General features: G+C 34.0%; 2 protein-coding genes across 2 annotated transcripts; both read left to right on the forward strand.

Annotated features, from left to right (window-relative positions):
* Positions 1-936: 936 nt before the first annotated feature.
* On the forward strand, positions 937-5,597 carry LOTGIDRAFT_163332 (hypothetical protein; the record flags this gene model as incomplete). Its single annotated transcript, XM_009059425.1, has 2 exons — positions 937-980; positions 1,388-5,597. The coding sequence occupies 2 exons, from the start codon at positions 937-939 to the stop codon at positions 5,595-5,597; spliced, it is 4,254 nt and encodes a 1,417-aa protein (XP_009057673.1).
* A 3,616-nt stretch (positions 5,598-9,213) lies between these two features.
* On the forward strand, positions 9,214-22,347 carry LOTGIDRAFT_233395 (hypothetical protein; the record flags this gene model as incomplete). Its single annotated transcript, XM_009059426.1, has 26 exons — positions 9,214-9,386; positions 9,765-9,888; positions 10,221-10,331; positions 10,849-10,953; positions 11,266-11,400; positions 11,605-11,637; positions 11,935-12,029; positions 12,363-12,444; positions 12,651-12,740; positions 12,947-13,073; positions 13,452-13,531; positions 14,344-14,448; positions 14,776-14,902; positions 15,112-15,188; positions 15,703-15,945; positions 16,474-16,584; positions 16,950-17,049; positions 17,644-17,764; positions 18,102-18,258; positions 18,837-18,995; positions 19,228-19,403; positions 19,870-19,950; positions 20,197-20,274; positions 20,541-20,734; positions 21,077-21,163; positions 21,519-22,347. 26 exons carry the CDS (start codon positions 9,214-9,216, stop codon positions 21,752-21,754), a joined length of 3,207 nt encoding a protein of 1,068 aa, XP_009057674.1. The 3' UTR covers positions 21,755-22,347.
* Positions 22,348-24,028: the final 1,681 nt, after the last annotated feature.

A 24,028-nucleotide genomic window follows, 5' to 3' on the forward strand; every position in this document is an offset into this window, starting at 1 on the left:
GTATTAATATATTCCCGCCCGAAGCGCAAGAGCACGGGTTCCTTTTCAAGCCATATAGTGAAAACATTTTTCACAAGAAAAGAACAATAGACGCTTGTTTGCAAAACTGAACTTTCCTTGAAAGTCGCAAATCTTAAAAAAAACAGGCTAATTCCGCTCATCTGACAAACGTTCCCTCTTTGCTCAATCCGCTAAACAAGAAACTTACAACCCACAATTATTGTAAGGAAAAAACTTCACTAATGATAATCGTTTATCACAAAATTGATGTGCGGCATTTTGGGGGTTGATTTTAGTCTGGAGTGTATGTAAATAGTCTTCGGAAGTACCAGAAAAGTACAAAAATCACATGACACAATTCCTTTAAATATAGTTCAAACAAGGAATTTTACTCACTATTTCCATATATCATGTCTTTCTATATATAACAGAGTATCTTAAAATGACTATCTGAGACTAAAGTATGATCGATCCCTTTACCATTTCGCGATTTTAAAAAAAGACACATCCTACTATTAAATCTATGAAAACTTCAGACTATAGTAAACTCTGTAGAGTAAAACAAGATTTACTTCCCTTAGTTTTGAATTATAGAACGCGGTCGCGCCCTCTACAATTTACACATTATTGACTTTTAGCTGGATGCTGACAAATTCCGATGAATTAGAAAAGAATCCACTGTAGAAATACAAAGATTGCAGGCAAGTTTGTTTATTTTGATGTAAAGTTCATAATGGCAATAAATTTTGCTCCATTTTGAAAGCAAAATGCATCGAAATTACAAAGTTAGCTGAGAGTACAGCGCCCATAAAAATGGGAGGTAACTGGAAGGACAAATCCAGAGGAAAATGTAAACAATGTTTTGACAGCTAATTAACCGTAATTAAGCTAATTAATGGCGATCACTCCTCAGTGATTTTAATTGATTTAGACAACATGTCAGTCCATGCCTGTAATAATCAGTTGAACGTGAACAGAAGGTGACTAAACTCTAAAATCAATCACAATGTTGTAAGCAAAATAAGCCAAAACTCCAAAAAGGTAAGCCACCAACCAAGGACAATTTCAGCAATAGTGTTACAATCTTACACCAAGGGCAAGGTTGCAACAAGGAAGAATCAGTCATTCATTGAATCACTTTTTGAAATGAAAAGTTTTACATTGGGTTAATGCAAATTTAATCCAGATTTCATCATGATTTATAGAATAAGGCCACAGGTGTCCAGGTTGAAAGGAGTTGATATGATTGCAAAAGTTTTGACTTATACAACACTCAACAGTTCAAATCTCAACTAAAATTCATCAATCATTGTCTGTCTTTTTGACTAAATATGTAAATTAATACTTATGCAGCAATGGTAATAATAATTTTTCTTGTATTTTTCAGAATTATGGATGAGAAGATTTCCAATCATCCATGTCACAGACTGAGTATACCGTCTGCTAAACTCTTCTGGTGTCGCCACTGCATGCAATCCTTCGAAGATCCCATAACAAGATGGCGACATAGTAAGAGCTGTAAAACTGGTGGCATTGAAAATCACGAAAAGAGAATAGAACAAGATGTATCTGCACTACAACAATACTGTGAATCGAAACAACGGGAAGATGACATTTCTAAACAGAATCACGGAACCACAACAGAAATTCTAGAAACTGTTACCGGCGAACAATTGGTCATCGTTAAACACGAGACTGTCGAAAATGAAAACGAAGTGTTTGAGAAAATTGAGCAAAAAGGAGAGTACAGTTGTTTTATTTGTAAACGACCATTTCCATCTCTTGAAGACATGAAAGAACACGTCAAGTACCCTTGCAGTAAACGTGAACCAATTGAGTATGGCTCCATTTTGATTCCTGGTTCTGGTGGAACTACATTTATCGATCCACCCACGAACTATTTTCCCAATTCTTCTCGAAAGCAGCAAGTGATTGAGGAACCCATTCCTCCAAAACCCAAGATGCCCATGATAACACGACAACCAGTCTTAGGAGAAATCGTAGAACAATCTGCTGACCCAAGTACTGGAGTCCGAACTTTTGAAGTTCATTCGCAAAATGACGACATCCCATTGAGTGACATTTTATCAAAATTATCAGAAGGTGGATATTTGGTTGCCGGGGAGGAGGCATCAGCTGTCAATCAAGTCGTCGTCGTGCAGCAAGTTGATGAAAAGGGGCAGATAACTCAAACAGAGCACATTCTGCCTCCTCATATTCAAATACAGCAGGGAGTTCAAGGTCAGGAGCCTCAATCTGAAACTCAGGAAGCAGTTCCAGATGAAATTGAAGCAGACGTGATAGATGCTATTCAAGGAATTGATGAAAATTCTCAAGAAGGGGAGATAACCTACTATATCACTGAAACTGGGCAATTGGTTAAAGATCCCATGGAATTGAAATCTGGAAATAAAGAGTTATTTTACTATGACGATGATCAATTTGCTGGGATGAATATATTAACTCAGGCGGCAGAGGCGACCATGGGGAATCTGATTTATCCAGAAAAAAGGAAAGCAGAAGAAGATGAAGATGAAAATGTGAAAAGAAGTCGAGTGCAATGCAAACCGGATGAAGAATTCGGTTCCAACAATCCCCCAGAACCCCCACGATCTCCTCGTAATGATTATCCCTCGTTTGAGAACGGTACAATAAGGATTCTTGGCAGGCTTAGTCAATCTGAAGCAACAAATAGCTCTTCTTACAACAATGATGGTCAAAATGGCAAACAACAGAGTTCTAATCAAGGGGAACAACCCATGGATACAACAGAAAGTTTGAATTCGAGATACATTGACAGAAGCCTCAGTGTTGATTTGCCAATCAGTAGCCATCTTGCTCGATACCCTCAGTCAGATCTCAACCAAAATAATTCTGAACTGTCAAACAGTCTCCCTTCTCCAACACCCAAGAAAGAAAAACCTAAAATTCCTAACAAAGGGAGAGAATCTCCACCCAAGAAATCGAAGAAAAGTCGAAGGAGGTATTCATATGAGGATGAATTTAAGTGCCGAATTTGTGATAAAACTTTTCGAACATCTCAGCTTCTCTCCAGGCATTCTCAGTATCCGTGTAAAATTTTTAACACGCGAAATATGAGTCAAAAAGTTTTGCGTCCAAAACGTGGAACAAATGTTGGCAAACTTTTAAACACAAGTAACCAGAAGTCATCTTCTAAAAATCCATCCCATAATACTAAATCTCAGGCATCACAAAAAACTGTTGTCAATGTATATCGCAAGCCAATGTTGTTATTACATGGACTTAAAGTCTCAACCCTTTTTGAGGAAAAGAAAAAGAGTAAAAAAGTCAAAAAGAGGCCAGAGCCATCGTATATACCAACACTTCCTCGAACAAAAACAATATGGCTACCAAATGAGAAACTGATCATGGACGAACTTCCTGAAAAAGAGCAATTTTTTTATGAACTTGATTTGGTTGGGTGTTACCATTTGTCAGGGGAGCCGCGACCTAATTCTCCTGTGAACGTTCCAAATATTTTCAACCCCGAAAATAAGTTCCTTGAAAATCAATCGTCATCCGAAAAAACAAACGATGTCTTCACACCTCTTACGATTTCAACAGATATCGATTGCAGTAGAAATATTTCCTTACTGGAAGACTTTTCTCCGCCAATCCTGGAGCGTATGGATTTAGTAAATAGTCCAGAACTGTCCAGTCCTAATCTACCAGACGAACCTCCAGTTTTAATCCCAGTGATTGAAGCTGTGACTAAATCAGAAAAGATACTAGATGATTCTGACTACACTTTTGATTTCTCATCAACTCCGAAATCAAAAACGCCTGAAACCAGACGTCATTTTATGGATTTGTTTATTGAAGCCTCACCAATTACCGCTCAAAAACAAAATGGCAGCCAACAACTTGATGACGCAGACGCCAAGAAATCTCCATTGAAGAACATGATCACAAAGAATGATCTCATTTCAAAACTGACCAATAGTCTAAAGAAGAAGCTGACTCCACAGAAAATCTTGCCAATGTCAACTGAAGCAACCATTGCCGCCAAACGCAGTCTGTTACCTTCGTTTGATAATATTTCTGTCCATGATTCAAATGCTCCAGTCAAGGCAAAGAAGCGTTTAGTTTTACCAATCTCAAAATTAAATGGTGTCAAATCCCCTTCTAAATTAAATGTAGTCATTTTCAAACAAAAGTCACAATTCCGCAAATTTGTTGAGCGTAAAACTATCACGAAACAAGTATTCGCAGATCAAGAGCTAGAAGACGACATTTGTGAACTTTTGGACTATATGCTTGAAAAAGTTGCGACACAAAATGCACCAAATATTGGCAGCTTCTCGGATTTAGAAATTGACTCTGATGTGAAAATAAAACCTGAAAAAATGGTAAAAGATGCCTCAAATAGTTTTGAAAGTGAGACCAGTAAAACTGAAAACTCAGCTCCCGGTACTACATCTTGGAAAGAATTAAAAGGTGTGCTTCACAGACGAAATGAAATTAAGAAACTTTTAAACAGTATGCTTAAAACAGTTATGTGTCGCAAAATTTCTGAAATAGATTTGGACAAGACAGATATTCAAAATTTGATGAACAAAATAGTCAACAAAGTGACACATTCTTGTGAAACATCAGCTAAAAATTACCAATTGACTGATGAAGTCCGTGAAATTTTGGACCAAATAGTGTGTAAAGTTTCTGACAAGCAAATCGATCTTGATGTTCAACAATCTTTAGATCAAATTGTGCAAAATATTGTCGACCATCAAACTAATTTTGAAGTGGGTAAGATTTTAAACGAAATGGTGTCAAATGTGGTATCGAAATATCAAGCTGATCTCATGCGAAATGAAATCAGTGAAATTTTAAATAAAATTGTAAGGGAAATCTCTGAAAATTTAGAAGTGGAAAATTTGGAAATGAATAGAAACAGTTTAGATTGTTTGGAAATGGACACCAAGTCAGATGTGAATGCGAATAATTTGACTTCAAAATTAGAAACTATTAAAATTGAAGTGGACGACGGAGAAGACATGTTTTTTGTGATGAAGGACGGAAATTTAATTCTCAAAGAAATGGTCAGTGATTTTGAAGCAGACGATTTCTCGCAGACGACAGACTCTGTGAAAAATGAATCGCCAGATTCAAATGAATCTTTTTCAGATGATGCAAAAGACAGTGACTTCAATTGTGGAGGTGAGTTTCAAAATGGATTCTCAAACTCTGATGACAGTTCAAATTCGAAATCGGATTTCAATTCAAATTCACAAAGTGTTCTGCATGACGAAGGAATTGTGAGCGACATTTCAGCAGCAGACAATTCTGAACGAGACATGTTAAAGAATGAAGCAACACGCCCAAATGTGACGGTACAATATATTCCCCGTATCAATTCGGTAGATGCCTTGACGTCTGAGAAACTCAATTTCGGACTGGACAATGACTTTGATAAAGAAGGTAGTCCAGATTACATAGTGTCTAAAATAGTCTTCAATGAAGAAGAAATAGTATTGAATGATTCAGGTCTGGATGACAGTGATGAAATAGTCTCTCAATCTAGTCTTGATTCAAATAATATTCTGCAGGATGTTCCATGTTATACAAAATTTGCATAAATTTGAATTTTCACGTTAAAGGAATGGTAAAGAGGTTTACTTGATTTATTATGTATATTGGATACACTTGAAATTCACTTAGTGATGGATTTATTGTTAAATGATTGTTAAAAGGTTTTCTGACTTTATTATCTGTATCTAAGACAATTTCTATTTCTATTGGCACCATTCTGATTTCTCTTAATGATAAATTCCTAAAAGTCCACAAAAGACACTTGAGGCCCTGATGGTTTTTGGGATCCAAATTTCAGATTACAGTGCCTAGTGCCCTCACATTATAGCGATCATCAGATGCGTACGGCAAGGCAAATGTCCACTTTCATTATTAGCAACCATAAGAAACTGGTAATAGCTATCATTTAGTATAGTGGTAATTTTGGAAGAGTTTACAAAAAGAGATACAAAAAAGAGTCAAATCTTATAATTTCTTTGATACACACAATAAGGCTAGAAAACCTCTTTACGTTTACTTGAAATTTGAAGTTTGATGTTTGAATTCTATATCTTTATAACTGAGTGGTCTGAAACTTTTGTCAACTTTGTCCAGTTCAAAGGTCAAACATTGCACCTTATAGAGGTTATTGGTTATAGTTGAAATTGTTTGAAATATTTGATTTTGAGAAGTTGAAGAGTTAAAATTGTTGATGATTTATGAATTAATGTAAAAGTTAAATGGTTAATTTGGATGTTTATATTTTGAATTTTGTTTGTTATTATTTATTTTGTTTGTTTGTATCCAAATTGAAAAAAAAGTGGGCGAATTTTTCAACACATTTATGTTTAATTCTGGTAGTTTATTGTATTGTTGTTAATATCAGACTCCCCAATTAATACATTCATTGAAACATGGTTCACTTATCCAAATTATCTACTAAATTATTTACTGAATAGCTATGTATGATGGGGTGTATTAAACCAAACTAACTTTTATCATAATTACCAAATAAAAGGTGTGGTGAAAATGTTAATAAAGCGTCTGTAATCTGCTCTCCTTATATATTTGGATCAAGAAAATTTGTATTTATCCATAAAGATATTAATAGATATTGTTTTAATAATAATAATGGTATTATATTATTTCTTTGAAGTGCATGCAATATGGAATATGTGGAATGGGATGATATATCCTACTGTTCAGGTGCCTTATTCTCTTAATCTTAACTATGATAAAAATTCAGATTTTATGACATACTGTTTTCTGATTGGATAGAAAAATTGAATTTTAAATCGATTTTAATAATTGACCAATCAGGTGACTGGCACACTAACATCATCTGAAGTTAAGTTTTCAAGAAAAAGGCCCCTGTATCTTATTGTACTAATGAAATGAAAAGAAATTTTATGTCGTACTGTTCTGTACCTTATTCGACTAATGAAATGAAATAGAGTTTTATGTCCTACTGTTCTGTACCTTATTAGACTAATGAAATGAAATAGAGTTTTATGTCCTACTGTTCTGTACCTTATTAGACTAATGAAATGAAATAGAGTTTTATATCCTACTGTTCTGTACCTTATTCGACTAATGAAATGAAATAGAGTTTTATGTCCTACTGTTCTGTACCTTATTAGACTAATGAAATGAAATAGAGTTTTATGTCCTACTGTTCTGTACCTTATTAGACTAATGAAATGAAATAGAGTTTTATGTCCTACTGTTCTGTATCTTATTAGACTAATGAAATGAAATAGAGTTTTATGTCCTACTGTTCTGTATCTTATTAGATTAATGAAATGAAATAGAGTTTTATGTCCTACTGTTCTGTACCTTATTAGATAAATGAAATGAAATAGAGTTTTATGTCCTACTGTTCTGTACCTTATTAGATTAATGAAATGAAATAGAGTTTTATATCCTACTGTTCTGTACTTTATTAGATTAATGAAATGAAATAGAGTTTTATATCCTACTGTTCTGTATCTTATTAGACTAATGAAATGAAATAGAGTTTTATGTCCTACTGTTCTGTACCTTATTAGATTAATGAAAGAATTTATGCCTAACTGTGTTTAGAACATGCTCAATCTCAATGAAGAGAAAAGTGACATAAAAAGATCTTAGTTTGAAGACTAAAGAAGTATAAATTTTCCCCTTCTCATAGTACAAAGTTTTAAATGAAAGTTTGTGTATATAATGTTAGAATGAGTTTTAATGTTTCAATTGATGGTTATTTTGTATTTGATATTTTCAATTGTTTTTCATTGTTAATAAACTTAGAATTATGAATTTTGTCTGTTTTCAAATGAGGTTAATGGTCATGTTCTTCACCAACCGTTATTAAAGGCTGGGCATGTTGAAGCTTTAAAGTCTGTATTTTACCAATATTTTATTGACAATAAGACAGAAACAGATGGAGAAACAGGCTTTCCCTGTATGGACAGTTGGGAATTGAAAAAGGGTAGCCTAATGCTGCTGTCCTGGCAAAATTTTTCTAATTGCACACTGCATGGTTCTTCTCCTAAGGGCTGAAAGCAGGATGTAAGAATTGCTCCATCAACCGAGTCAGTCAGCTGAGTGGATGGTCCAAAACATCTGCCTCTATTCCAGTCTCTGATAGCTATTTTGAAAGTTGCCGACAACACTGTCAGGCTGAAATGGAGGCAGACGTGAGGATTATAGCAGAAGCAGAGTTATGTAACTCATTGGTCATACCTACAGTTATAAAGGCAACAAAATAAAAGAATAAGAACCCACCCATTACTCTGGTGGTAGTCAATAAGATTGTTGTCTGCTAGGCATTTGGGTGCCTTGTGTTCGAATCCTTTTCAAGGAAAGAATAATTCTTATGTCAAGGGAAGTCCCCTCTGGTAATGGCTTCAAACCCCACCAATGGATGAAATGTTTGAATCTTTTTATTAGTGAATTGAAATGGGAATTTAACTGTTGTCTGAATAAAATGGATTGCCTCCCTTTAAGCCAACTCTTCATAGGAACAGAGTTTGTTTACAAATGGCTGCCTTTCATTTGTCAGAATCTGTGCAACGTAAAAAACTTTGATTTTCTCCAAGAAAAAATGGTTGATTAAGGTAAAAACAACTTGTTCCCTTTGAATACGAACCTTTTTTATTTAAAAATCGTCTCTCATTCCTATTTCTTCAGATTTTCTTAATGTTTTTCTCTGCCAGACTGCAAAAAGTCTTCAGTTCATGGCTTCAGATCGAGCACCTGCTATGGCTATGGCAATCCTGTTGAGCCTAATTTGCCTCTGCACTTGTAGTGGCTCAGCTGAGCAATCAGCTTCCCTTAAGGTGCATCTTGCCATTGACATGGAAAAATATATTGCTATAGACTATTGAATTAATAAAATTCTCTAAAGGACCATATAGTGTCTCAACCACATATGGGAGGGAGGAATTTTTTTGCATCAGACATATATATATAAATAAGGAATTTTTGCGTCAGACAAGAAAGCCTGTTCTATAGCTTGTGAAGGACAGTAGACTAGTAAGAAGTGGAGAAAACACATAACAAAACAACTTTTGCTCAAAACTTTGGTACTATGCTATTCAATAAGTGTATTATACCATAATATATTCCTTTGTGTTTTATGTTAAAGATATAGTATTTGTAATTTCAGATTTGTGTTTGTGCTAGATTAACCAACAGACATTCATAATGTCGATGAGAACGAGAATTCGTGGTTTCACAGCCTGGGTGAACCTGCGTATCAATCCCTACAATCATCTGTTAAATAACGTCTTGATGGACATATTGACAGGGACTAACATGAAATATTTCTTAGAAAGTTTTACAGGACGCGATTTAAAAAGACTTGAAACTTTTGATGGGTGAGTTCATATAGATTTAGATCTTCAATTTTTTAGAGCGATATCTTTTCCTTTTCCTCAAACTATAGCCTACTATTTTTACACTAATCATCTCTAACTCCTTGTTCATATCAGTGCTGTATTGAGAATACTGTTCTCATCTCACTCTATCACTATAAGTGCAATGCAACCTTTGTGCAACCTTTATGAGCACAATCTGTCCCTTTGTTCACCTGTTGAATTGAATTGAATTGTGTAGCTGTTGTGATACACATTGATTGAATCCCATAAATCTAAAATGACCCCAATGACCTCACTTTATGTGAAGACAGTTTCTGGCTAATCAGAGAGCTTAAAAACAATGATGAATATGTTCTGATTATACATAAATATTTTCAGATTAACAGCCCAACAGAAGATCACAAGAGTTGATTGGATTGTAGATGAACTAAAAGCATGTAAAGTTATTCCTGAAGATGTCCATGTTGATTCTAGATTGTTTGCTATGAGAAGTACAGATCATGTGAGTAAATAGATTTGGAGATGGAACAAAGTTAATGCACCAGCATACGCTACATACTGTGAATGTTTTAGATCCCTTAACAGTTGTGTCCTTGCAAATTTATTTTGCACACATTGGACAAAGCAGGTCTTCATTTGATTGATAAGATGTAGACTGAAGACATTGAACTTAACTGAACTCAAATTTCATTATTCTAGCAGATCATAGGATACAAAACTTCATTGTAAATATGCATGTACTAGAAATAGATGTCACAATGATAAAGCTGAAATTTGATTATACTGGGGAACAATTTGGATGTAAAACTCTAAGATATGAGTTCTATATTGTAGGTATTTGATTTAATATGGAGATTAATCAGTCATGATATTTGGTTTGTGTGGGAAAGAGTCGAGTTTCTACAACATGACGATATTGATATTCTTACTCAGGTTCCTTTTAAGGTAACTTTGTTTTCATTATTTTCTTGGTTCTCCCAAGTTTGTACATCTGAATTGTAAAGGCTATCTCTTAATCTGGGTTCAAATTTGGCTGGAAATGAGGGGAAATTGACTTAGAATTTGTACATCTAAGTTGTTTTTACTGTCTTCTGATACCCACAATTTATTACAGATACCCAAGTTTCTGTTTTTCCAATGTAATCTCCTGATTAGGGTTCAAATTTGGCTGGAAATGAGGGGAAATTGACTTAGAATTTGTACATCTAAGTTGTTTTTACTGTCTTCTGATACCCACAATTTATTACAGATACCCAAGTTTCTGTTTTTCCAATGTAATCTCCTGATTAGGGTTCAAATTTGTCCAGAAATAAAAGGAGAAGGTACTTCTACTTGGTAGAAATGTTTGGAGACTGGGAAAAACTTTGGGAGAAGTGACAGAGAATTTGTATATTATGATCATCTGAATATTGTTGAAAATCATTTAAGATGTTTCTAACCCCCTATTTTTTTAATTTTCCAGTGGACTCCAGATCCCCCACCCCAGAAGAAGAAAAAGAGTAAATCTAAACAATCTTTATTAACTGGGTTTGGGTCATCTTCAATGGTGGAAGACACATCTGTAGAGGTTTGCTACTGACTTTTATATCTTCTATCATGAATGTGTTTTTATTTTTGGAAGAAATGCATCGATGTAGCTCAAGTATATGGTGGTTGTATGCCTGGATTTCTGTTTTCTGCATTTGCAAGTCTGACGTTTTTTCCATTTGTCTTTTTGAAACTAAAGACACAACTCTGTCTCTGACCTTTGAAGTGGCTCCGTGAGTTAGATACCTGAAGGTTCAGGGTCCAGTCTCGACAAGATTGATGTGATATCCCTTCATGTTTTTCAACCTGCCATTATTCTGGCCCTGACATAATATTAGAAAATGAATTGTAGCCAGAACCAGATGAAGAATGGGTTCAGTTTCCACGTGCTGATTTTATGAAGAACTTCAAGAAGAAAAGACGAGATTTCGGGAAATATCCGACACCAGAGAATTGTATTTTAGAAATGGTTAATACACAGTTAAAGGTGAGCTGTTAAGGGATGTTGTTCTTTGTCATATTTACCAGTCATGTATAGCTTGTGTTACTGCAAACGTCTGACAGTGACTGTATCTTTATGTTGTTTGATTGATTTTAGTTGAGATTGACTTCTGAAACATTACTTCATGACCTTCTAATAGAATAGGAGAAAAAATTGTTCAATTCAATTGCATTAATATTTATTTTTCAGAAAACTAAAGAAGGCAGATCAATCCATTGTTATGTAAGTAATTCAATCAAATTATCTCCCCTAGCACACTAAAGGGAAGTAATTAAAGCAAATTATCTCCCCTAGCACACTAAAGGGAAGTAATTCAAGCAAATTATCTCCCCTAGCACACTAAAGGGAAGTAATTCAATCAAATTAACACTTAACACATGTTTACCTCCTTGTAATTGGATAATATATTGTTACCCTGGTTGGGAACCACTGTACTATAATATTTTGCTTGTGATTTTTCCTTAAATGATTACTCTAAAACTGAATTGAAATATTGAACTATTTATTAATAATTTTCAGACAGTAGATGATTTGGTAGATAGTCGTGTTTTATGTGCCCTCGTTAATTCGTTTGTACCAAGTACATTTACTGCTGATTTATTACTTAATGACAGGTATAATTATAGACTTTAGTTTTATCAGTATGTATACAGCAATGAAGTTTTGCCTAGGTTCATAAGGTAAAAGCATCCTAAGAATATGATTTATTATTGAAGTGTAATATCTATCAATGCTTCTTTTTTGGAAGTTGAAAGATAACTGGTTCTGATTGCGACTTTTAGGTCATATTTTGGCAGAGAAACATACGCCAGTTTTTTAATAATAATTATTCTGCTTTTATATCCCAAACTATTTGAAAAAGATTCAAGAAAATTTCTATAATCTGAATAAAATCAGCAAATAATGAGTACTAAAATAAACACATATTCTATTTTTTATGTTTCTAGATGGACAATTAACCTGATTCTAAGAACAGCTGAGAGAATGTTTTATATTAATACACCATTTGATTCTGAGGACTTGGTAGACGTAAGTTTATGTTGTTTTATCTAAAATTAGAAGTTTTGCATGTTATAGATCACTCTACTGTTTGAAATTAAGTAAATACTAGTGTTATCATTAGTCCAATTAGATATAGAATATTAGGATATAAAATCTCATTTCTTAAGGCTATATTGATCATGTTAAATTATTTTCTTTTCATTTCATTATATATGTATCTGTTTTAATTTCAGGCTGACCCGATGGCCGTGTGTAGTTATTTTTGTTTTTTCTTTATGTGTGCCTATAAATATCGTCAACTGAAGGCTGTTATTAATAGAATAGTAAGTTTCTTCATTTTTCTTTTTATTATCTCCAAAGAAATATGATTGTGCTGCATTTCTTGGATCAGATTAAGATAAGAACCCATAACCACCATTTGTTCGCTGTAACCAAACAAATAACATCATGTAAAGAGCCAACGCTCTAACTGACTGTGCTTTGGAACCTCAAATAGAGATAGTAAAGATCTAAACTCTGTTCATTCCAGGATTGGATCAAGAAATTGATGAGAGAATGTTATCAAGTTATAAACAGACTTCCAGAAACACCGACCGGGGCCTCACAAATACAACAGAAGAAAGATATGCTGAAGGAAACGGGCAGGCATAAAGATGGTGGGTTTAAATCAATTTTGTTTCAGTGAGGACTCAAGTGCAGATGTGTGATAATGATACATGTTTTTGATCAGATCAATCCTCATCCTTGCAAATTTCCCAAATTTCCTGTATTGCGCACTGCATATGGTGGGCCATCCTCCTTTCATAGGACATGTGGGTTTATTATCATTGTATTGTACTATTATTTACCTCCCATAACACCTTGTTACACAGTATACCACTAAATTCATCTGGTATCTCATGTTTGTGAATCAATACATAACTTTACAAGGCTTACTAGACAAACATATATATATATATATGTTAAAAGATAAATTATAAAGTGGAAGGAAAACAGTAATCAGATAAAATCAAATAACATGATCATTATTTCAGCTATTGTCATCATGGAGAAAAGGTATGACGTAACTTACGGGAGAAAATGGCTGCAAGATGTCGAGAACTGTAAACTGGAGGTAGAAATTTCTTCAAATGTTTTGACTATTCCCTGGGGGTACCAGTGAAACTTTAAGGGCAGCCTAGAAGCTGCTGTGTAAATTTTGAAATAAGTACAGCAGAAGTAAATACAATTCATGAAATATTATGTAGTGGCCCAATTTACTTTGCTTATGGTGGGCAGAGGGGTACCAGGGGCATCTTAATGTGGAAAAGGGTGACTGTAGTTTAAGTTTTGGCAATCAATCTTACATAGTTTGATTTTCTTATTGATATTGTTGGCATGTTAGAAAGATTTTTTTGAGGATAATGCCATATATATAACAATTTCAATTGTCAATTGTGATATACTAGTTTAGTTTAAATATATTTTATGCTAATTGGTGAATGGATGAGGGCAAAATTACAAAAAACTTGCTAAGTACCATCTCCATACTTCTCTATAGTCTGTAACTATATTTTCTTCAAGTTATTAAATGTATGATTGATATTGTATGATTGATATTGTATGATTGATATTATATGATTGATATTGTATGATTGATATTGTATGATTGATATTGTATTATTGATATTGTATGATTGATATTGTATGATTGATATTGTATGATTGATATTGTATTATTGATATTATATGATTGATATTGTATGATTGATATTGTATGATTGATATTATATGATTGATATTGTATTATTGATATTGTATTATTGATATTGTATGATTGATATTATATGATTGATATTATATGATTGATATTGTATGATTGATATTATATGATTGATATTGTATGATTGATATTGTATGATTGATATTGTATGATTGATATTGTAGGCTCGTAAAGAAATAAAAAAGAAGATTAAAGATAGATTTGATATTATTACAATACCACGTAATATCACTATTAACGATCTGTGTTTATCATTCGTTATCAACTTGGTGAGTAAATTATAGGACTGTATTTGCCATTCTTCACTATTGTATAAAATATAATGATATGATATCTGATGAAGCTATTCTATATTACCAGTAGCTAAAATTATTCTTATGTGAACTAGAACAGAAGGGTAAAACTACATGATATCTCCCCCATGTTTGGTTTTCGGTTTAATAAAACTGTTTTTATAAAATATTTTGTCTTTCCTTCATTTACCTTTTGATATGACAAAACTCCTTCAGTATAAAACAAAATGCTACCAAAGCTCCAAGATATTTGAACACAGGGCTAATGTAACTAATTTTCATAATAATTCCCTATTATTTCAGAGTTTAACGAATGGATCTGGGTTTTATCTACTGGAGACTAAAGAAATGTTGACTGATGGACGAAAAGTGGTTTTATTTAACAAACAAACTGAAGAGTTCCTTGATGATTTTACTGTCAAAACAAAAGGTATTGTTTTATTGAATTTAGTTCTGAAATCTATTAGCTAACTGTACATTTTGCAAAATCAGCGTCGGATACTGTTTTTGCAAACTGTATTATTTCCATGATCAAATGCCAACTACGTGTTTGTCAGTGATTCAAGAAAGGTAGTAGACTAAGAATTATATGTTATAACTATGTATATTTAAATAATGAATGCTATTTTTAATTTTCAGTGCCCATAAAGAAAATATTAAAGCTACCAGATGTCAATGTTGTGGAGTTGAATCCACAGAATTATCCTCAATATGATGTAAGTACCGGCTATTTTAGAATTTGAGAAACATGTCAGAATATGCAACACACAGATTTGAAACACAAATGAAAAGAAAATATATGTGTTTACTCTCCAAAACAACGGCACTATCACCAATCTAAAAGTAGGATCTCTGCCTTTGCTAGGATTGACCGAATCAGATCAAGCAAGTGTCTAAATCACTAACACACCTTCAATCCAAGGAACAGCTGAAGTTATTTTTTCAAGGCAATATTTCCAATCTGAAAGTGGGATCTCTACCTGCTAGGATTGATGGAACCAGATCTGCAGATCGAGCAAGCGTTTAAGTCACTTAATGTGCCCTCACTTTATAGTGATCACTAGTTGTGTATGGTTGTGAATAATGAAAGTGGTATGAAAATAATGAAAAGGAGGTCCAAACACACTCATGACCCCTTCCATTATTTGCAACCATATGCAACTGGTGATCACTAAGGCTGCGTTAGCCACCAAAACCCAATTTACCAGCTGAGCAAATTTTCCCTTTCAGATTTATGTGGAAGCTTCAAGCAGAAACAAACAGATGAAAAATGGCACTAAATTTTTATACCAAGTTTTTCCAGGCAATACTGTCACATGGCAGAGACATTTTATAAAATGTGCACGAGAGAATGATTATGACGTTGTGGATAAAATGATTACGTTTTTTATGGGTTCAGGATCGTTTGTCAACTGTAAAGAACCTAAGTCTGGGATGTCAGCTTTACATTGGGCCAGTCGCGAGGGTAATACAGTAAGTATAATAATCCTTTAGCGACATTTAGGGGTAGAGATCACATTAAATAACGGAACACAATTTTATGGTATACTACTCCTTAGTTTTATTACACACTACGTTTATATTTTTTGTGTATATATATAACTTCTTGCACCATATTTCCTCACTTCACCTGAAGATGACAATGTAGATTGTTGAAACGTCGTGTGTAATAAAACTAAGGAATAGTATATCATAAAATTGTGTTCTGTTATTTAGTAAGTATATTAGGTGGTTTTGATATGATTCTTTTTCCTGTAATTATTTCCTTTTTTGATATAAGGTCTAAGATAATAGACTATTTCTGGGGTTGATAATTTTAATGATATATACTCAGAATTTTCATTTTGATCCCATGTCTTCAAAAAATCCAATTCAACATTACATCTCATATCAGAGAAAACATGAAAATATAAATGAATTGGAATGAAGATTTATGGATTACAATTAGATTGTTGAGTTCTAACATTTTGGAATATTTGAATAGTTTTCTCATTTTTCCAGGATATTGTATTATTGTTGTTAGAAAATGGAGCCAACATCGATGCCAAAAATAATTTTAAATGTACTCCATTTCATTCTGCTGTCGAGGGCTTACAGAGGAAAATCTGTCATGTAAGTTACCTAATGAATGAGAAAAGAGACAAGAAACCAAGGCTTTTTGTGCTGCAGGCTGTGCCTTAAGAAATCCCTATACTGTTGGAAATAAAAATGAATTGAAATCTATCTGTCAAAGCAAAATTTCCCTCATTTCACACTGCATGGTACTGCTTATCATCTACAGAATATTAAACTCTATTTATTTCAGATATTGGAAAAATTTCCCTAATTGCGTACTGCATCATATTATGAACTGTCAATGTAAAGAATGTCAAACTCTGTTTATTACTATTGATATATGTAGTACATTACCTACTGTATGGCCTTGCTGTATTGCCAGCCATCAATGTAAAGCAATGTAAAAGTCCATTTTATTTCAGATATTAATAGAATGGGGTTGTGATGTACATATAAAAAACAATCGAGGTCAAACTCCAATAGAATCAGCTAAAAATGATGATTTTAAACAGTATTTAGTTGGTAGGTCAATTATATAAAATAAAAAAAATGAGTAGCAATTGCTTGTCCCTTGTCTCAAAAGGAACTAATGATTTGCAACAAATTTGATTGAGAGTTATTTCCCTTGTTTGGAAACTGGAAAATAGTACAGCTCATGCGCTTTTCGCTGATTTTAATGAAAATTTGTATGTACATGTATGTATAAAATAAAGGCCTGGACATACAAAAAAGTATAAAAGTAGACGAAAGCAACCCAGTCTCACATAGCCAATGACTTGTCCTATATTTAGGTTGTTGAGAAGTTAGTGAACATTAACGCGACAAGCAGCTTATACATATTAACGTCATTTTGACTTTTTAATATTTGAATCTGTAATATTTTGGAGGTTTGCTAAAATACATGTCTGTGATCAAACAATTCTGCTTCTTCGTATCCTATATTTTGGTGCCATGACCAGGATATGACTCTAGTAAAAGGACCACGTTTGGGACACAGATGCGCCCTCACAAAACTAGTCAAAAGAGGATCTGAGGATCAAATTGAACCGGCTAGATGGTGCCCACTATCTCGTTTTTGAAAATGATTTTCAAAATTATGCATTGTTTTTATTTCAGAATTATACACCCACTATTCAGAAATGGTGCCAAGAATTATGAATGGTGATATGGAATTATTGAAAAAAGTCATCAAGGAACAGGAAGTTAGTGGAGACCAGTTCCACTCTATACAGAGCAGGTCAGTTAACATCCTTGGTTACGTCAAACAAATGGTGGTCGAAAGTTTTAATCATAGTCAGGGTGTGAAAGTTGTTCATTAAGTCATCTTTCCTTATCATTCAAGCCTACCCAGCTGTAAAGAGATAATCTTGTAGGGTCCTGGACTAGTTAGCTGTTATTCTTGTGAAAACGCGAGGTTTAGCCAAGGAGCAGCTTGTAAACAGAATCTCTGAGAGCATAAGATGTTATTTTTGTCAAGTCATTGTTAAGAGGTTTACACAGGGACCAGCTGTTAGATAGTTATTATTATTTTCTTTCGTTCTTGTAAAATTTCTTTCTTTCTTTTTTTTTGATAGATGTATTAATGGAAGTACGTTATTACACACAGCCTGTTACTATGGTGATAAAGACGTCGTATTAGAATTATTATCTAAACATCGGTTCCCTGTTAGTCTCCTTGACTACAAGTCTGCTACTCCTTTACATAGAGCTAAAGATGTCAGCACAATGGAGGTCTGAAGTTTTTCGTGTTTTTTTAATTTGATTGACTTTCAGTTATTTGCTTGGGAAAATTAATCGAGAGCCTGCGTGGGACAGACTCTGCATGTTAAAAAGAAGATTAAAGGGGGATCAAAATTCAAGATCTGAGTCACTGGTCTGGATCTGTACTGGCACTCTATGTAACACTAAAAAAATCATACAGATGTTATCAATACATGGCTCTGTACAGAATAGCTCATTAGCTAATTAGTTAGACTGTCGTCTGGTAGGTGATTAGGTGTCATGGGTTCGAATCCTTCTCATGGTCACAGCCACTACTGAGGCATTTTATATAAAGCTAAGTCAATACTTGGCTCTGTAATAAAAAGCTTATTATCTAGTGAGACTATCGTCTGCTGGGCGAATGTTGACAGTGGGTTTGAATCCTACACAAAGTAATAAAAATTCTGATGCTACGACATATGCTTGTGAGAGTCAGCTCGGTGTCTGCTTTCACCACCTAATAGAGAGGATTAAGATATCTGAACTATCTGAACATGCATCACCCCCTCTCATGGATAATATTCATAACAATGATTTCTATAATGTAGATATTATTAGAATGTGAAGCTGTAATTGATAGTGAAGATTGTGAAGGGAATACACCTCTACATGTTAAATGTTATGGTGAATCAGGGAAACCGTCCGAACTTCCCTGTATCGAATTGTTACTCAATAAAAAAGCTGATCAAACAAAACGGAATCATAAGGTAAGTCATTAAGTCAGTTCATTTTTCCTGTGAAACTTATTTGCTGTCAGTTATTATGTGAAACAAGGAAACAATCATTTTTTACAAGGATAACAACTTAGTTTCACAGGACTTTTCTACCAGCTGGTTCTTGACCAAACCTCTTGATCTTTCCCGTAATATCTGTCCCCATTTACTCAAAGATCAGATTGATATGAAATCAAACCACCTTTTTGAATTTTCTATATTTCAGGGTCTGTTGCCGATTCATTGTTGTGCTATGCAGGGTCGTACTGACGTGATGCAGTTACTGATGACTTTTGACACGGAGCAGAAATTAATTCGAACACTGAACGAAGAAGAAGATCGACATCCACCTAGCTTATTACATCTTGCTCTAGCTAACGATTTTATTGATGCCTCTTACTGGTAAGGTTTATCAGGGTTTGACTTTTTTTAGAAATTTAGGGAGAAGTTATATCTGCCTGATGGAAATTTTAGGAAACTTGATAGGAGAGGTGACAGGGAAATTGTATTGAAATATTAGGGTGCTTTTAGTCAGATATTGAGGGAGACGTAATGAGACTTTTGAAGAAGGGGCAGAGAAATTGTATATTGTGATCTAGTTCAATACATGAAACTGGTGATTTTTGCGCATGATATGAAATTTAGAGGGGCGTAGGCTGGATGGGCAAAGGGGGTTGTCTATCAGAATCCTCCCACAGAAACCAGGAATTTTTAGTTTCTTACTTTCACCACACTGGTTCCAAAAATAAATGCAGCAAATTTGGCAAATTTTTTGGTATCCTTGTACAGTGATTCTGAGCATCCACCTGGTGTTGGCTTCAACCCCCGCTCTATTCATAAACCATGACATTTTGTGTTTTGTTTCCAGGTTAATGGAGAATGGTTTTAGTTTTAAAGAGAAGGAACCTGATATTCTATTAAAGAGAATTTTAACAGAGCAGATTAAATTGTAAGTTTATTATTTTAACATCAATAACACACACTAGTATAAACTACATGATCTTTATGAACAAAGCATGCTGACTGATTGTCAGTTCAAGAATTTGATTGAATTTTAGTTCCACTATAATAAGTACTGTGCAGGGTGTTGCTAGAAAGACAGAACAGAACATCTGATACCATTCTGCTGTATGATAGCTAAGCATATTGACTGGAAAACCACATTCAAAAACTTCTTTATGTCAATATTTTGTAGAAATGACCGAGCTGTAGCTGCTAAGTTTTTGATGGAGAATGGAGCTGACCCTAATCCACATTACCCTGGTGGTAATACGTAAGTTTTATTAAGCAATTTGCAATATTTTTTATTTCTTTTTTATTTCGCGTCTGCCATTTATAGTTGAACAAATTAAAACATAAGTTGTAAAACGTGTAATGAGCGCACTTTTTTTTTATTTCATTTTAGCCTAAAAGTATAGTAGACTGCTTGTGTCTTGTTTTGAATCAGACCAGGATGTGCACAAATGCTTTGCTCCACAATAACTACAATTTTCTGACAGTAAAATTTATTCATTTGAGTCATTCTACATGTTATTTCAGGGCTTTACACTATGCCTCTAGTCTGAGTGGTACGACAGATATTTTAGAGTTGATTTTAACGTTCGGTGGTGATGTAGACCTGATGAATGATGAAGGGTGCACGCCACTTTTCTTCGCCACTCAATCTAATAATCAACTAGCAGCTTGTATTCTGATTGGACAGGGAGCTTCGGTCAGACATAAAAACATGCAAGGTTAGAGCAGTCATTTTTCAGAATCTATGGTTTAACTCAATTTTCTAGATAAGCCCAGTCAAGGCTGTGCAGGTTAAAGATTCCTTACCAGTTGAAAAAATGAAAGAGTAGGCTAATGCCATTTCTCTTATGACTTTCAATAGTCTTCAATAGCTTATTCATTTCATGATTTTTTCCTGATTTCTAAGGCATCATTATTTGATCATTCCCTAATAAATTATCAGGAATAGTTTGCCAGAATTCAACATATTCCTCAAGTTTCTAACTTTCTAAGAACATAATTATCATCCCTGATTTTTTTAGATTCATGTTCATTAATTCACCTATGCTCTGTGATTTTAGGTCTGACAGCGTTTGATTATATCGTGGATTTTGAAGAGTGGATTGAATCAGGATATTTTACTGATGATGTTAAAGCTAGACTGAAAGGTAAGATTCCTATCATGAAGCTAGAGGTGTGGCTTAATCTGACAATCATGCTTAAGGTGGGGCCAAACCTGTCAATCATGCAAAAGGTGTGGCTAAACTTGTCAATCATGCTTAAGGTGGGATCAAACGTGTCAATTATGCAAAAGGTGTGGGCCACACTAAACTTGTCAATCTTGTAAAAGGCAGGGCCTAGCCTGTGGCTAAACTTGTCAATCAAGGTGTGGCTTATCTAATCTTGTCAATGGTGTAAAAGGCGGGGCCAAACCTGTCAATCATGCTAATGTGTGTGGCTTATCCGATAGTATCAGATGTTCCAAGTACATGTATATTATTAATAACCTGTCTTATTTTTCAGCATATAGTTTAAAACACGCTCGAGATTTGATCCGAGCTATTACTAAACGTGTCAAACCAACATCTAACCAACCTGGACGTTCAGAAATGGGGAAGTCTACAATCTCATTGAAGTCCCAGACATCCAGTCCTGTAGCGTGGAGTCGATCTCAAGTATCCCACAATTCCATCACTCAATACCAACCTGCTATTTTACCTCCCATTGGTCAGACGAGTGGTGGATATTTGATGTTTTAACTGTCAATCTGAACTAACGTACCAAGAGTAATTAGACATGATCCCTATCTGATTCTAATACAAACCTAGATGAAAATAAATCCAGATATGGAAGATCTAATTCAGTGCCAACAGGGCATGTTCCGACCCATCAAAATGGGGGTTGTCTCTTAAGAAAGGTATTTGTCTCGTTCCCTATCTGATTCAAATACAAATCTTGTTATAAAAAGTTCACAAACAATAGATCTATATCTCCAATTAACCCTGTTTCTTAGACAAATCCCATGATTCAAACATCTTGTCAAAGACCAAACTTGTAAATTTTCACACAACTTTCTTATGAAAAAGCTAAAATGAAATGAATTTTCCTACAACTGATATTGTAAATTGATTTAAAGCATCAGGTAGAATATTTTTTGGAGAAAGGGTAAAGCCTGAAACTGAAAATGCAACCAAATACAGCATTTTTTATGTCCAAGAATGTGACAGCCTTATAAACAAGTAAACCAAAACAGCATTATGTTATGTTAAATTGTTAAAAATACATTATCTGTGATATTTAAATCTTAAGTTTCTATAAAATATTTATTTGATAAAATAAACCAAAGATAAAAATCAATTCAGTGTACTTTTTGGTATTGGTCTATCAGATTGGCCCAGCTTTTAATGTCCTTGATTTTGGTGAACCTATAGTCATCAGTTTTTGATAGACTCTTGATGCCTGTTTTTAATAAACCCTGTTCTTGGTCAAGCCAACTCATATGTAATGACCCCCTGCTATAGACCCTGGGTCTTGGTGAAGCTATAGTCACCTAGGTTTGACTGGGTTTTGGGTACAGACAGTCAAAAGCTGCTTATCACCCCGTTATTGGTGAACCTAACATTACATTCATTCGATCAATATTCTTGGTCAACCAGACACCTGCTTTCTTTGGCGCTTCTCTTGGTGAACATCCGATTTGCATGTATCCAAGCTCTGGGAGAACCTGCAGATACAGGCTTTTAGAATTCTGCTCTTAGTGGGCATCGAAATGGCCTACATATTTTGGTGGACCTGTACTTATGAATCTACAAAAACTTTTGGGAGGATCTCTTCCCCTTGAAAAACCAGATTTCTATTTTGATATTTTTACTATTATACAACTATATTACATAAAAACAATGTCTGATAATCATTCATAAACAATGGGATCAATTTCTTATAGAGATTTTCTTTCTTAAAATACATGTCTTAAATAATAGAACTTTCACCCTGACTAATATTAACTACATATGCATGTGGCATAGCAGGGCATGGACAGATTTGGCCACAAGTATTGAAGTTGCATTAATAACTACCCAATGTCCATATAGGGTTCTATCTCTAAATGGGCATTTCGTAGTTCTAATATAATAATGAAACTTCAGGTATCTGTGATTTGCCATGAGTGCTAGTAGTAACTCAACAAGGAATTCATTCTTGGACAAACCCTTAACCAATATTTAGACAACTACATCACTTGAAATTTGGTAAAACACTGTAAAAACATGTCATAGAAAAACTTATAACTATTCTAAAGCCTTTAAAGTATGTGGCTTATGCCTCTTAGAACAATAGGAGAAACATGTCGACAGAACAAGAGCCACAATACAGTCAAATTTTAATTTGTTTTCATCATCAGCTTCCACCTCTACATATAGCCTGTAAATAATGTAGCACTGCTGCAATAACACAAAATATACCTCCATTTTAACTATCAAGTAATACATTCCACATTTTTCAGTTTCTCTATCTCAAGTCGTCTGTGTAGATGGTAAATGATAATGAATAAAAATGATTTGTTCAAAAAATATAAAATGTGATAAATTTTCACTCACTATATTGATGGGTTTTGAATTACCTGTAATTTCAATATTCAATAATATTTGAATATAAATTTTAATAATTTTTGTACATATTTAAGTATGAATGAAAATGAATTTTGAAACACAAAAATTAGGACTCTGGAGTCCTTTAAAGATATTACCACACGGAAAACACTGCCAAGTACCATTTTAGTACAATTACTGTACATATCAAAAACATGAATAAAAATTGATTTTCAAACATGAAATGATGTTAGATTATCTAAAATGCACAAAATGTTGCCTATTTAAATAATGATTGATGAAGACTTGATTACCAGGCCCTTTTGCTATATCTGATTAACTACTATGAGCTGAGAGACAGGTTATTCCAGTCTATTTTGATGATGAATAATGTAGACTCCCAAATACTATATTTTCCAATCTTGATTTTATCTTAGTTTTTTGACA

This window comes from Lottia gigantea (assembly GCF_000327385.1).
Source record: "Lottia gigantea unplaced genomic scaffold LOTGIsca_39, whole genome shotgun sequence".
Lineage (NCBI taxonomy): Eukaryota > Metazoa > Mollusca > Gastropoda > Lottiidae > Lottia > Lottia gigantea.